This window comes from Lonchura striata, chromosome 12, assembly GCF_050655825.1.
Source record: "Lonchura striata isolate lonStrDom1 chromosome 12, ASM5065582v1, whole genome shotgun sequence".
Lineage (NCBI taxonomy): Eukaryota > Metazoa > Chordata > Aves > Passeriformes > Estrildidae > Lonchura > Lonchura striata.
Window position 1 is genome coordinate 17,218,747 of NC_140714.1, and position 14,936 is coordinate 17,233,682.

Here is a 14,936-nt window from a genome sequence, read left to right on the forward strand (position 1 = left end):
TGAGCTGGCTCCCAGTGGTGCCCAGACTTTTTGTGTTCTCCTTGTGAGACGGTGTGGGGGGAGCAGGAGCAGCAGCTCTGGAGCTGCCTGGATCTGACACTGTGTTCTCCCTTGCCTGCAGGATGGCAGCAAGCCTTACCCCCCAGACCTTTCCCGCAGCCCCCAGAGCCTCAGCGACACCGGCTACTCCTCCGACGGCATCTCCAGCTCACAGAGCGAGATCACCGGCCTGGTACAGCAGGAAGAGGAGAAGCTGAGCAGCACTGGGCTGGCTGGGCAGAGCCCCCCCAGCCCCTCTGAGCTCACCAAGCTGGAGAGCAGCATGCGGCCTCTCCTGGAAGGCCGGGGTGCGCCAACACAGTCCCCTGAGCGTAGCAAGAGGCGCACAGAGCCACAGGAGGACCAGCGGCAACAGCAGCGGCCACGGTACCTCTCCATCACCCCTGAAGCCTTTGACTCAGACGAGGAGCTGGAGGACATCCTGGAAGAGGATGAGGAGTGGGAGAACCAGCGGGAACGTCGGGAGAGTGCGGAGTCCTCAGATGAGTTTGGCAGCAAGCTGCGGCATGACTATGTGGAGGACAGCAGCGAGGGGGGCTTCTCCCCAGTGCCCCCCCGGAGCAAGGGCCAGGAGGCAGAGGTGACAGATGAGGAGTTCATGCGGAGACAGATCCTGGAGATGAGTGCTGAGGAGGACAACCTCGAAGAGGAGGAGGAAGGCTATGGGCACACCAAGTACAGCGTCCCCAAAGCTGGTCAGAAGACCGAGGCAGAGAAGGGCAAAGAGCCAGCATCAGCCAAGCGGCGCCTGCCACATGGTGCCAGCAGCATGTACACAGAGGAGAGCAAAGAGGTGGAGGCAGTGGAGGGTGATGACTTGAGCACAGCCCAGGGTGGGCTGCGGCGATTCAAGACCATTGAGCTGAACAGCACAACTGGCTATGGCCGGGAGATGGAGATTGGCCAGGAGCCAGATACCAGTGTGGATCGGGAGCCCGAGCTGGAGATGGAGAGCCTGACAGGCTCCCCTGAGGAGCGCTCACGGGGCGAGTACTCATCCACCCTGCCAGCCACAACGCCCAGCTACACCTCAGGCACCTCACCCACCTCCATCTCCTCACTGGAGGAGGACAGCGACAGCAGCCCCAGCCGCCGGCAGCGACTGGAGGAAGTGAAGCAGCAGAGGAAGGCTCGGCATCGCTCACATGGCCCCTTGCTGCCCACCATTGAGGATTCATCTGAGGAGGAGGAGATGCGGGAGGAAGAGGAGCTCCTGCGGGAGCAGGAGAAGATGCGGGAGGTGGAGCAGCAGCGCATCCGGAGCACAGCACGCAAGACCAAGCGTGACAAGGAGGAGCTGAGGGCCCAGCGGAGGAGAGAGCGCTCCAAAACCCCCCCCAGCAATCTCTCCCCCATCGAGGACGCCTCCCCCACAGAGGAGCTGCGACAGGCGGCAGAGATGGAGGAGCTGCACCGCTCCTCCTGCTCCGAGTACTCGCCTTCCATTGACTCAGAAGCAGAGAGCTTCGATGCTGTGGCCTCCAAGCTGTACAAGTCTGGCAGTGAATACAACCTGCCCACTTTCATGTCACTATACTCCCCAACAGAGAAGGTGGAAAGTGCTGCCAGCCAGCCCATCAGCAAGCCCCTGAAAAGCGCTGAGGAAGCCTATGAGGAGATGATGCGGAAGGCAGAGATGATGCAGAAGCAGCAGGTCCAGCAGGCCCAGCCTGCCTCTTCCTACAGCAGCACCTACCAGCAGGTTGGCTACCGCAGTACTGAGGGCCAGAACGGCTTTGACTACCAATATGGCGAGGAATACCAGTACGACAGTGGCCTCACGCGCCCCTCCCAGCCCGACTATTCCAGTGCTCTGCCAAAGGCAGGAGCAGTGTATGAGGAGATCCTGCAGACCTCACAGAGCATCTCCAGAATGCACCAGTCCTCTTCCTTTGACCTGGCCCTCAAGCAGGGTGAGAAGGTGAAGGGGCAGGAGGAGGCGTACCAGGAGAAGCGCTTCCTCAATGCAGAGAGCGCCTATGCTGACCTGCTGAAGCAGAACGGTGGCCCACTCACCCCTGGCACAAGCCCCACACAGCTCTCTGCTCCTGTCTCCTTCGCCAGCTCCGACAGCAGCACCGGCAAGATTATTCCTGATGTCCGAGTCACTCAGCATTTTGCAAAAGAGGGACAAGACCTAGCCAAGCTCCAGAGTGCCCCGGCAACACCCAGCCCAGTATCTAAGGCTACTACCACTCCTTATGCTTACAGCAAAGGCACCAGCACAGTGACAACAGCAGCAGGCAGCCCTGGGAGTGCACTGCAGAGCTACAGCTCACCAAGTCCAGAGGCCCCATCCATAGCTGGGAGAAGCTACACTCCATCAAAGAGCACTGTCAGCTATGGCTCACAGACCGAGGATACCACCAGAACCAGGACGGTGGAGATCAGCGTGCAGACAGCCAGGGAGAAGATCCCAGCCGTGAGTGACAGCAAGCCCACACTGCCCAAGACATACACCTTCTTCAAGAGCTCCAGCCCTCCACTCTCACCCACCTCACCCACACAGAGTCCCACACGCACCACAAAGGCCACAGCAGAGTTTTCCACACAGACACAGAGCCCAGTGCTCTCCTATGATGGTCCTTCTGCTGCTGGCCCGGACACCTCTTCCTCCATGGTGGCACAGGGGACGCAGACGCCGCACCGGGCAGGCTCGCCACGCCTGACTCGGCAGGCCTCCTCACAGGACTCCCCCTTCATGGTGATCACACTGGCAGCCGATGCAGCCAGCCAAACCAAGCCAGTCAGCTCTGGCGCCTCGACGTCTCCCACTTCGTCCCCCACCAGGCCAAGCCGGCAGCTGCTGGCACATGGTTACACCCAGACACCGGAGCCAGAGCAGCCAACAGGTGCCTACATCAGGGCACAGACAGTGAAGGACCATGCCCAGAAAGCACCTGCTGTGACTTCAGCCACTGACAGCATCACAGGACTGTACAGCTGGGGACCACTCCCTGCAGAAAACATCTCCCTCTGCCGCATCTCCTCCATCCCCGGTACGTCCCGGGTGGAGCCAGGGCCCAAGGTGCCAAGCAGCAACGCTGTGGACTTAAGGACCGCATTGAAGTCTGCCCCCATCATCATAACAGACCAAGGCATGGATCTCACGTCCTTGGCCACTGAGGCCAGGAAGTACTGCCTGACCCTGGACCATATCCCCAACCGGCAGTCCACAGCCATCCAGCCCTTGATCATCAACCTCAATGCCCAGGAGCAGCCCAACGCCATCATCGCAGCAGCCAGCACTGCCAGCCTGGCCATCGCCTCTCCCATGATTCTCTCACAGTCCAAGCAACCCATGGTCTATGGAGACCCTTTCCAGAGCCGTGTGGATTTTGGGCAGGGGACCGGGAGCCCGGTGTGCTTGGCACAAGTGAAGCAGGTGGAGCAGGGTGTCCAGACAGCCACTGTCAGAGCCAGTGGGGTGGCCAGTGGCAAGCCCGAGCCCACTGCTGCCCCCCAGACCAAATTTGCAAGGTACGGCATGCCAGGCCAGATGGTGAAGAAGGACGTGCTCCTCACTCAGACCGGTGGGACACAGAATGCCAGCGGCCTCCCACAGTCCTTCCCACCAGAGCCAGGATCAGAGGTGTACCGCGCAGTGCCAGTAGAGCTGAAGAGCCAGAGCCCTCTCCTTGCCCTGGGCGGCAAGAAATCCCAGGTGATGATGGTGCAGATGGAGGAGGCAGCAACTGGCCCAGTGACCAAAGTGCTGAAGGAGGAGGTGCCAGCCAATGTCCTGGACCTCACAGGCATGAAGCCAGAAAGCCAGGTGGCCTGCTGTGACATGGTATACAAGTTCCCCTTTGGTGGCAGCTGCACGGGTGCTTTCAACCCCACCTCCAAGATGCCAGAGAAGAAAACCGGGGAGGCAGCAGTGATGCCTGGTCGGAAAGCTGGTGGACCAATGTATGGCAGCAGAGAGCCAGAGCTGCCAGAGACCTTCCCTTACCGGGAGCAGCCGGCCCCGGCACCCGCAATCTACGAGGAGCAGAAGTTTTACCCAGCCAGCGCCTTCGGACGACTCTACTCCTCCATGTCAGACACGAACCTCTCTGAAATCGGGATGAGCTACTACCACACAAAGGGGGATCAGTCCTTCCCTGCCCCAGCAGGTGATGCCGCTGTAGACCTCAGCACCATGAAGCACTCCTACAGTGTGGGCTTTGCCGAGGGGGGTTACCTGGGCCAGGGGCCACAGTATGGCTCTTTTTCTGACCTTCGCCAACCAGGAGAGCTGCTGAGTCACCCCTTCCCCATGCGGAGGTACAGCTCGGCCTCCAACATCTACTCCGACTACCGTTTCTCAAACCGGGGGGACCTGGCCAGCTTCCAGGAGTCCAGCCTGGCCCACTACAGTGCCACCACGGCACGTGAGATCAGCCGCATGTGTGCCGCCCTCAACTCCATGGACCAGTACGGGGGCCGGCATGCCAATGGCCCTGATGTGCTGCCTTACGGCCCCAGCACCGGGCAGGGGGGCACAGGGGGGCTGGCAGCTCAGCAGCAGGGCCCTGTAGCCCCCAAACCCAGTGGGATGTACAACCCCACCTTTCCTGAGGGACGACAGGGCTTCAGCAACCTGGCACAGTACAACATTCCTGGTGTCCGCCTGGGTGCCATCCGGCAAATGCTTCCTTCCACCGCAACCGTGCGGGCCGCTGATGGCATGATCTACTCCACCATCAACACCCCCATCGCCTCCACGCTGCCCATCACCACCCAGCCAGCCTCGGTGCTGCGGCCCATGCTGCGTGGGCTGTATAGACCCTATGGCCCAGGCGGTGTGGCAGCAGTCCCACTGACCAGCTTGGCCAGGCTGCCAGTTGTCACCCCCCGTGTCCCGCTTGCGGCACAAGGCCTCTACCGCTTCCCAGCCCCAAGCCGGCCGGCCCCAGCAGCCTCCATGATGGAGACACCTGTCTACCTGGGGAAGCCCGTCGCCAGCACAGCACCGGCAGCGGTGGGAGCTGCTCCTGCTGCCAAAGCACCTGCTGCCCCCGCTGCACCTGCCAGTGGCTTGCAGAGAGCAGAGCCGCCACCAGCTGCCCCCCGTGCAGAGGCACCAGCAGCACCAGCACCCCCCAAGGAGGGTGGGCCAGTGGCCACAGCGCCCAAGCCATCACTGGATGGAGCTCAGCGGGAGGAGCGGGAGCGGGAGGAGGAGCGTCAGCGCAAGCAGCAGGAGCACGTGCTGCAGCTGGAGCGGGAGCGCGTGGAGCTGGAGAAGCTGCGGCAGCTGCGGCTGCAGGAGGAGCTGGAGCGGGAGCGTGCTGAGCTGCAGCGGCACCGGGAGAAGGAGCAGCTGCTGGTGCAGCGGGAGCTGCAGGAGCTGCAGTGCATCAAGCAGCAGGTGCTGCAGCAGCAGCAGGAGGAGCGGCATGCGCAGCTGGCACTGCAACGGGAGCAGCTCGCCCAGCAGCGCCTCCAGCTCGAGCACATCCACCAGCTCCAGCACCAGCTGCAGCAGCAGCTGGAGGAGCAGAAGCGGCAGAAGACCATCTTCCCCACTCCCGTGGAGCCCACTGCCCGCCCACCCGAGGGGCCTGCTGAGGCGCCGCGGGTGCTGCCACACAATGGGCAGGCATGGCCCCCGCCGGGCCAGACACCCCCAGAGGGCCCTGCCGGTCCCCGCTACCCCATGCCACAGCGGCCACTCAGCAGCTCAGCCTCAGACATGTCACTTCAAGTGGAGGAGTCCTGGGAGCCCGGCCGGGGCATCAAGAAGAGGAACTCGATGCCACGGCTGAGGGATGCCTACGAGAAGGAGACCTTTGCGGCACGGAAGATGGCAGACAGCAGCGTGCAGACAGATGAGGAGGACGGCGAGGAGCGGTTCATGCTGTCACGGCGGCGGCGGACGCGACGCAGCGCTGACTGCAGTGTGCAGACGGACGAGGAGGACAGCGGGGAGTGGGAGCAGCCCGTGCGCCGCCGGCGCTCCAGGGCTTCACGGCACGCTGAGGCCAGCACCGAGGGCAAGACGGACGGGGCAACCCGCACAGCCAGCGTGGGTATCCAGACCATCAGTGACTGCTCAGTGCAGACAGAGCCCGACCAGCTCCTTCGTGTGTCCCCCTCCATTCACATCACCACCCATGACCCCCGAGTGGAGATCGTGAAGTACATCTCAGCCCCAGAGAAGACGCAGCGTGGTGAAAGCCTGGCCTGCCAGACAGAGCCAGAGCCAGCTCCCCAACCTGGCGTTGTGGTCCCCCAGCTGACAGTGCCCACCACCATCCCACCCTACTCCACCAACCTCCAAATAGTGAGCACAGGCCCTCTGGACCCCCACACTGTCCGGCAGCAGACCCTGGGCAAGTTTGAGAAGAAGAAGCCAGATCCCCTGGAAATTGGTTACCAATCCCATCTGCCAGCCGAATCCCTCTCCCAGCTGGTAACCCGCCAGCCACCCCGCTCTCCCCAGGTCCTCTACTCACCCGTCTCTCCCTTGTCCCCCCATCGCCTCTTGGAGTCCTCCTTTGCCACCAGCGAGCGGCTGAACAAGGCCCACGTCCCCCCACAGAAGCACTTCACCACTGACTTAGCCCAGCGCCAGCAGACACTGCCACGCCCCATCAAGACCATGCAGCGCTCCCTGTCTGACCCCAAGCCCATCAGCCCCACCTCTGAGGAGGCCGGCAAGGACAGGTTCTCGCTCTACCAACACCCCCTGCTCCCCAGCTCACAGGTATGTCACACAGGGAACAGCCTTACCCCCAGGGAACAGCCCCAGGAGGCACCTCGGGACACTGCGGTTTCATTAGCGCTGTGGCAATTAATATTTCAAAAGGCTGGTCCCCGCGGCAGCTGATGGCAGCCAGCAGGCACAGACGTGCAAGCCAGTACCAGCAGCTGGAGGGAGGCCCTGGAGGTCCATGGCTGCATGAGCCTGTCAGCAGGCAGGAGATGCTGCGGGTTGGCAGCATCAGGGCTGTCCCCTGCTCCAGACAGGTTCCCCTTCTCTCTCGAGGAGCCACCACCATGCGCGGCTCCACTTAGGTTTGTGGTGGCTCTTGCTCACACCTTTGCCCCCACACACCAAGGTTGCCTTGGACGGTCAAGTGCCCAGCCAAGAAGTCCCGGGGCAATTCCTGGGGCAGCAGCACCCACCGGCAGTCCTCCAAGTCTCCCTGCCAAGTGCCCATGGACAGAAAGCATTTTTTTTCAGCAGAGGGTATGCACGTGGCCAGCTCAGCACTTGGCTGGCTGCCACCCCTGGTAATTACTCACGGAAAGCGCCCTGCCTGTTACTTCCATCCTATTTATTGTGCTTTTACATAAACGCTGCTTTCTCAGTGCATGGGGGAACACGTGCACAGCAGGATGCCTCACCCCAGCCCCTAGGGCACGGGAGGACCACTGCAGTGCTTGGGGTGGGACGTGGGGGGGACACCCACCTGCCCCCCTGACCTGATGTCTCTTGGCTTTGCAGGTGGGGGGGCTGCAGTCAAGCTCACTGGCACGCAAGGTGAAGCGGACACTGCCCAGCCCACCACCTGAGGAGCCCCACGTCCCCCTGGCGAGCCCAGCCGCCTCCCAGCTCTACCTGAGCAGCCTGGCTCCCAAGGCCACCGCGCCTGTCACCAAGGCCAGCCTGCTGAAGGAGCTGGACCGCGACCTGAGGCTGGTGGAACATGAGGCCACCAAGCTGCGGAAGAAGCAGGCGGAGCTGGACGAGGAGGAGAAGGAAATCGATGCAAAGCTGAAGTACCTGGAGCTGGGCATCACTCAGCGCAAGGAGTCGCTGCTGAAGGATCGGGTCGGTGGGCGGGACCACCCCTACCTGCGCTACCCCGGGGATCGCCGCGACTACCTGTCAGACAGCGAGCTGCACAGCCTGCGCCTCGCCGCCTACGACAGCGCCGGCCTGCGTCCTGCCGGGCAGTACCCCGACTACAACGCCGCCGCCGCTGCCGCCGCCGCTGCCGCAGCCGCTGCCTCCTATGGCGCCTACCCGTACCCTGCCCCGCAGGGCCCCACCGCCTTCCCACCACCACGCCTCCAGCACCCCCAGTACCCCACAGCCAGCACCTCACAGGATGGCTTGCCGGCAGCTCCACTGCCCACCTTCACCTCGCCTGGTGGCTTCTCGGCCCCCGGTACCGCATACCCAGAGCTGGGCACGCCAGCTCAGCCAGGCTTCCAGCCCCAAAACCCCTACCAAGCCCCAAGCGCCTTCGCTGGGGCAGCCACCGTGCCGGCAGCACATCCCACCCTCTACCAGAGCCCAGCAGACATAGCTGGCGGGCACCAGAAGCCACGGCAAACCTCTCTGGCTGACCTAGAACAGAAGATCCCCACCAACTACGAGGTCATCAGTGCAGCCACCAGCTCCTCTGCCGTACCTGATGTCACCCTCAGCACTGCACCGGCGAGCAGTGGCTATGAGCAGTACAAGGCACCTGAGACCCGGCCGGCTGAGAGAACCAGCACGGCACCGGGCCCCTCAGCCAGCTACTCTTCCGAGTCCCTCTACACCAGTCTGGAGCAGAACATCCCCCGTAACTATGTGATGATTGAGGACATCAGCGAGCTCACCAAGGAGAGTCCAGCAGTGGATGGGCAGAAAGCAGAGCCAGTGGGCACAAGCACTGATAGCCGTCACAGCAGAGAGAAGAGTGATCTAGGGGACACCGAGGGCTCCAGCCGTCCCTGCTGCTACACCAAAGCTGAGGAGGAGTCTGAGGAGGACATCTATGATCACCATGGCCCCGACCATCGTGGGAAGAACAGCTACTACCGGGGCACAGAAAGCAATGGCAGGGTGTCAGGGAGCTCCACCAGCTCGAGCTACTACTATGGGGACAGTGAGTACCGGCACTCCTCACGGATGGACAAGCACAGCTCTGGCACGCCACTACCGAAGCATTCATCCAAGAACCTGGCACCTGCTGTCATCTCCTCCAAGCGCAGCAAGCACAGGAAGCAGGGCATGGAGCAGAAGATCTCCAAGTTCTCCCCCATTGAAGAAGCCAAAGATGTAGAGTCAGACCTGGCCTCCTACTCAACAACCACCTCAATTGGCAGCAGCAATGTGGCCTCCAGGGCCAAGAAGCTTCAGGATGAGATTACCTATGGCCTGAAGAAGAACGTCTATGAGCAGCAAAAGTACTACGGTGTCTCCAGCCGGGATCTGGTGGACGAGGAAGAGCGGGTCTACTCTTCCAGCAGCAGAACCCGCTCCTCTGGCTATGGGGTGGAAAAGTCCTCCAGCCGGGAAATGGGCGGCCGGAGCAAGTCCTATGAGCGGGAGAGCATGGAGCGCTCCCAGAAAGTCACCTCCAAGCCCTCATCCCTCAGCATGAGCCAGAGCCGTGGGCGGGCGCCCATGCGCTCGCAGCCCTCAGAGGAGGAGAGCCCTGTCAGCCCTATGGGGAAGTCAGTGGGGGGGTCACGTACTGCAGGAGGGCCGGGCCCCCAGTCAGCAGGGGACCCCTGCTCCCAGTTCTGCTCCAGCCACTCGTTGCCTGATGTGCAAAAGCACACCAAAGACGTGCCAAGGAGTCACTCGTACAAGCACGAGGAGGGCTACGGCATGGATGATGCCCATTGCGTTGTCTCGGACAGCGAAGGTAACAGCTCCCCGTGGTGACCACCCCAGAGCATGGCACTTCCCCGGGGCATGCCTGTCCGCTCGTACGCAGAGACACTCTCACCGCCTCAGTTTGCTTGACACGTGCCTTCCTCCCCCTGCCCTGGGTGTTCGGTGTTAGCCAGTCCTGCACGGTGCCCTGCTGTGCCGCGTCCCGTCCCCACCGGCACGTGCTGTCCCCCGCGCGCGTGCCCGCTGCTTGTCCCTCCCACTTCATTGCATGGCTTCCACCCGCACAGCCTCGAGCGAGAGATTGACTGTGGTTTGTTTTTGGTTTCCGAAGCCTATCATTTGGGTCAGGAGGAGACAGACTGGTTTGATAAGCCCAGGGAGGCGCGGGCAGAGAGGGTCAGGCACTACGGTGGCCATTCTTCCTCACAGAAGAGACCCCCAGTTAAGCACACCTACCACGATTATGACGAGCCCCCCGATGAAGACCCGTGGCAGCACGACGACTACCCCCAACACCGCGAGCACCGGCACCACAGGGAGTATGATCGCCATGCTGGCTCCTCCCGGCACGCCAGCGACGAGCCCCCACGCCGCTCCTCGAAGCAGCACCCACGAGAATCTGGCCGCCATGAGCCCCGTGGCCATGGGCCTTCAGCCGGCCCCAAGAAGGCGCAGCAACCCGAGTCCCGTGCACCTTACGGTCCCAGCTCCGCTGATTACGCCCCGTCATCCCGCCCCGCTGCTCACCACCATGGCACTGAGACCCCCAAGGCACAGAAACCTTCCCAGCCGCATGGGTCGGCCACGCCAGCACCGAAGCCGGAGCCCCTCACTCACCCACAGCAGCCGGCGGCCAGGCAGCAGCAGGCAGGGCAGCCGGCAGCGCGGCAGCAGCCGGCAGCACGCCAGGCTGCCCAGCCAGCAAGCTCGGCACAGCCTGACACCAGGGGCAGGACACAGGGACCCCCCTCATCCCGGCCACCGCAGCAGCAGCCAGGGCCGGCCCAGGCAGCAGGGAAGGCACCAGCCACACTCCATGCACAGCCGGGTGGACACCCAGCACCGGCGGTAAGTACAGGCTTAGATGGGCAGGCTGCATCCTGACCCCACAGCTTTGCCTGGAATTGACACAGCTGGCTGTGGCCAGTGGCTGGCAGGGGAAGTGTTGGCAATGGGAGCCATGGAGTAAAGTGTATCCCACTCACACGCCCAATACAGACACCCATAGGTGCTGTGGAAGCTGCCATCCCCTTGAGTGGACCCAAGAGGGAACATCACTATGTCCTGGATCCCTTGCTGCCTCTTCTGGGGTTGTGGAGCAGTGTTTGGGGTTTCAGCCTGGCCACCCCCGGTAGATGCTCTATTGGGAGGGTGAGCCCTGAAAGCTGTTTTCCCCTTTCCAGACAAAAGTGGAGCCGACGGACACATCTAAACCTGCAGCAAAAGTGCCACAGCAGCCGGGGAGAGCACCGTCAGCACAGCCCCTGGGAGCAGCAGGTCAGTGAGCTCCAGTGGCACTGTGCCATCTGTCCCACCTCATGCCAGCTGCCTGGCACCCCAAAACTCGGCTGAGCTCCCCCAGCCGGGCCTGTCCCCTGCTAACAGTGGCTTTGTTTGTCCCCCAGCAGACAGCAAGGCTGGTCCAAGGGCGGCCGGGCCACGTGGTCCCGCGGGCATGGCCACAGGGCAGCCTGGTGGGGAAGGAGAGAGCGTCTTCTCCAAAATCCTGCCAGGGGGGGCAGCGGAACAAGCAGGCAAACTGACTGAAGGTGAGGGCTGCTCCCAGGATGGGGACAGGGCTTTGGTGCTGTTCTGCACCGAGATGGAGTCGGGCACCTTGGGGATTGTTGGGTGCAGCCAGTGGGATGCAGTGCTCCCACAGTTTGGGGCCCAGGGAAGTGGAGGGCCAGGGTTACTATGCCATACTGACACCTGTCCTGGCTTCCCCGCAGCGGTGTCAGCTTTCGGCAAGAAGTTCACTTCGTTCTGGTGAGAGAACAGCACAAGGTGAGTGCAGCCAGCATCAGGCACTGTGCTGTGGGCTCTCCCTGCTCCAGCTGTGCCTGATGCCCTCCTCCTTCCTTCCACTGCAGGAGTTTGGGAAGTGAGTGGAGATTTGAGTCGTTGCAGTGGAAAATCCTATGAAGAAGCCAATGAATTCAGCACGCGGCACCAGACTCTGAGTATAACAGTGAGTGTACAGGGCACACCTGCACACAAGTCCCCTCCACCATGCCACCTCTGAGGTTCCAGCAGCACCAATGTCCCCCGAGCACCTGCTGAGCCCTGCCTTGCCATACTCCCAGCCTCCAGGCTAGGAAAGACATAGCACAGACCCATCCCCTTCATGTTGGGCTACTCATCGCCATCTTCATCCCCAGGTGCTGGCCCCAAGCCCAGGCGTGGAGGATTGGCCTTGTTCCATACTGTCGGCAGCGCTGGTGCAGACCCTGGGTTTCCAGGGAAGCTTTGGGCGGTCCGGGCTCTGCTCCGGGAGCCCGTCCAGCGCGGGGGCGGGCGGAGGCGGCGGCAGCTGCTCCGCCGGCAGTGCCTCAGTGCCTCTTGGCTCTCTGGGGTCTTTTTGCTCGGGCTAGCGCTGCCGCTCGGCGGGGACCCTTCCGCGGGGAGGGGCTGCTGGGACTAACGCCTCTCTCTCACTCTCTCTCTCTCTCTCTCTCCCTCCCTCCCTCCCTCCCTCCCTCTCCCTCCCTCTCCCTCCCTCTCCCTCCTCCTCTGTCTCTCGCAAGCTTTTGAAAACAGGGCGATCCCTGGATGCTGGACCAAACGACGGCCGAGCAGGGGCCCGGCGGACGCCCCGGGGCGGGTGCCCCCCACGCCTGGCGAGCAGCTCCGGCGCGGCACACGGCGAGCCCCGGCAGCTGCCCCGAGGGGATGGTCCTGGTCCGGACCGTCGGGTCAGGCCCCGTAGGTCGGCTGCGGCCCTTTCTCAAGATTATACGCAGAGTTGTTCCCTCTGAACCCCAGCTCTGGCCTCTTCATAGGTTTTTCCCCCCCGCGAGCCGAGGGCTGGGCGCTGTGGGCGCCACTCCTCCTTCCCGACCCCACCCGCCCCGCCGGGGCCGTCCCCGCGCCCCCTGCACTGCGGCCGCTCCGGCCCCGCCGGGGCGCCCCGGAGCGCGTCAGCTAGGACCTAACACTGTTCACTACCGAAATACGAGGCCATAGGACTCTGACGGGCGGCGCGGCCGGCTGGGCGCGTGTCCCGAAGCCATTGGAAGCATTGAAAGGGCCGCGCTCGCCCTCGCCACGCAGCCAGCGCGCCTGCCGCCGGGCACCCCTTTTCTTTCAAGAACAGCCTTAATCATCCCACTTTGATTTATGTGTATACCTCATCCGCACCGAGGGGTGGGGGAGGGGGGCACGGGGCGTCGTCAGGGGGGGTCCTTTTTTCCTCGGTTTCTTTGGGTTCATTTTCTTTTGGTTTCGGGGTTTTATTTTTCTAAAGTTTATACCAAATCCTCTTCCCTCTTTGCTTTGTGCGATGAGTTAGCACACGGGCTGTCGTCTGTAGAAGCAATAGAGTGCAGGAGGCTACAAAAGAGCACAAATCCCGTGGAACAAGATCAGGAGAGCTTTGCCTCCGGCAGTATCCTTCCTTTTACTGTGCAATCCAAGTCCTTCTCAAGCCATTTTGCGGGGACGGCCGGCGCAGCGGCCGGCGGCCAAAGCCCACTCGCCCTGCCAGGAGGGGATTCCCGGGGGGGAGGCAGCCCGAGGAGGGGGCTCGCCCGCGCCCCGCCGCCTCCCCACGCTGGCAGCGCCCCGCCGACACCCCCGTGGCGGGGGGCAGCCGCCCGCTCACCCGCCTGATGTTCTATGCAACGAAATAACACGACTCCAGAACAAGACCTGTGAATAGCTAATCAGTTCAATGTCGCGCCTAAGGGTTCCATCGCAAAGCGTGCCGCCGAGCGACCCAAGAACTATTCAGTACCGACCACCCGTGCGTATGAATTCGTGGCATGTTCGACCCACGGAGGGCCACTTTGCCAAAGGGCAGCCCTAGCGCCCGTGACCGTCTGTCCCGTCGTAGAGCATGGCTTGCTACTTCTCTGCACGGTTCCACCCGCCTTTCAGTGCTTGCTGTTCTTTGCCTGGACTTTTCTTTTTTTCTTCTCCATCAGTCCATCGCTGTACTGAAAGCTCTTAGCAGATTTATGCACTTGTGATCGAGGACCCGGCTGCCTCGGGAAGCCCACGCTTTGTGGTAGATCCCTCGCCGGGAGCTCTGCCGGTGCCCTAGGCTGGGGGCAGGCCGGCGGCTGTGGGACGGGGGTCCCGGGGGCAGCCCCAAGAGGAGAGCCCCGGCCCCGCGCACAGCCGCCGCCGCTCCCCGCCGATGACAAGTGCAGAGCCTGAGGGTGCCTCCCGCGGGCCGCGGGCCCCGCCGCTCCTCGCGCTGTAAATACTTGTACAGTGTGTAAATCGCACGCGGGACCGAGACCCCCGCCGGGGCCAATCTCGCCGCCCGAGCACATCCGCCGCCTTGCCTTCGTGCCTGCCAGGACCGGGGGCACGCAGTCCCCCCGCCGGGCCGGGCCCCCAGCCCGAGTTGTGGCAATCTGCTGGACAGGGCGGGGGGGTCGGGGGGTGCAAAGACCGAGGGCCGAGCGCGGCTGGGCGCCGTTTCCAGCGGTAAGTGCGATGTCGGGTGCGCTCCCTCTGAACATTGTGACGGTGTGCGTGTCTGCTGTGCTCTGTGCCACCCGTAGTGACCCCGTACCGTGCCGTACCGTGCCGTACCACCCCCGCCGCTGTGTCGTGACTCCCTCCCAGAAGCTGCCCCCTCACCAGGTGTTTCTGTGGGAACAGAATAAAAAGGACTTGACACAAACCACAGGCTGGCCCCGATTCTTGCCTGCCTGCAGTCTGGGGGACGGGCGATCGGGACGCCTGCCATGGTGGGGGTGGCTGGAATGGGTCTAGTTGTCACCAAGCACTGTTGAGCTCTGCCACTCACAGCTGGGCTGGTGGGATAGGGGGTCCCTGTGGGCATCGAGGACCCGATCCCACCTGCCCGGCCAGGCTGCGAGGTGCAATGGGCGCCCAAGGGTCCAATCCCCGTTGGCAGCGCTGCTGTGGGCACCAATGATTCGGTCCCACCGCCCTGACCAAGTTGCTCAGTCCAATGGGCCCGCGATGGCCCGATATCTCCCAGCCAGGCTGCTGGGCTGGGCATCCCTGTTCCTCTCAAAGGGCCCGATCCCCCCGGTCCTGCGCATGGAGCCCCTGTTCTGCAGCCACCCAGTGGGTAAACCACTCCCGGGCGATCCAGAGGCTGCGGAGCCGCGGTCTGTCCCCCGGC

At 63.0% G+C, this 14,936-nt stretch overlaps 1 protein-coding gene across 5 annotated transcripts in view; it reads left to right on the forward strand.

The window, feature by feature from the left end:
* The window catches only part of BSN (bassoon presynaptic cytomatrix protein), an 88,835-nt gene extending 74,370 nt beyond the window's left edge, over nucleotides 1-14,465 (forward strand). For 2 of the 5 annotated variants that reach the window (XM_021529212.4, XM_085590138.1), the window contains exons 5-12: nucleotides 122-6,754; nucleotides 7,499-9,638; nucleotides 9,942-10,678; nucleotides 11,014-11,107; nucleotides 11,236-11,379; nucleotides 11,563-11,617; nucleotides 11,704-11,801; nucleotides 12,358-14,465. In XM_021529212.4, the coding sequence (XP_021384887.4) occupies nucleotides 122-6,754; nucleotides 7,499-9,638; nucleotides 9,942-10,678; nucleotides 11,014-11,107; nucleotides 11,236-11,379; nucleotides 11,563-11,603 (9,789 nt within the window). In that variant the 3' untranslated portion in view covers nucleotides 11,604-11,617; nucleotides 11,704-11,801; nucleotides 12,358-14,465. The remainder of the gene's footprint in view (nucleotides 1-121; nucleotides 6,755-7,498; nucleotides 9,639-9,941; nucleotides 10,679-11,013; nucleotides 11,108-11,235; nucleotides 11,380-11,562; nucleotides 11,618-11,703; nucleotides 11,802-12,357) is intronic. The other 3 variants (XM_085590137.1, XM_085590135.1, XM_085590136.1) reach the window with 3 other exon arrangements.
* Nucleotides 14,466-14,936: the final 471 nt, after the last annotated feature.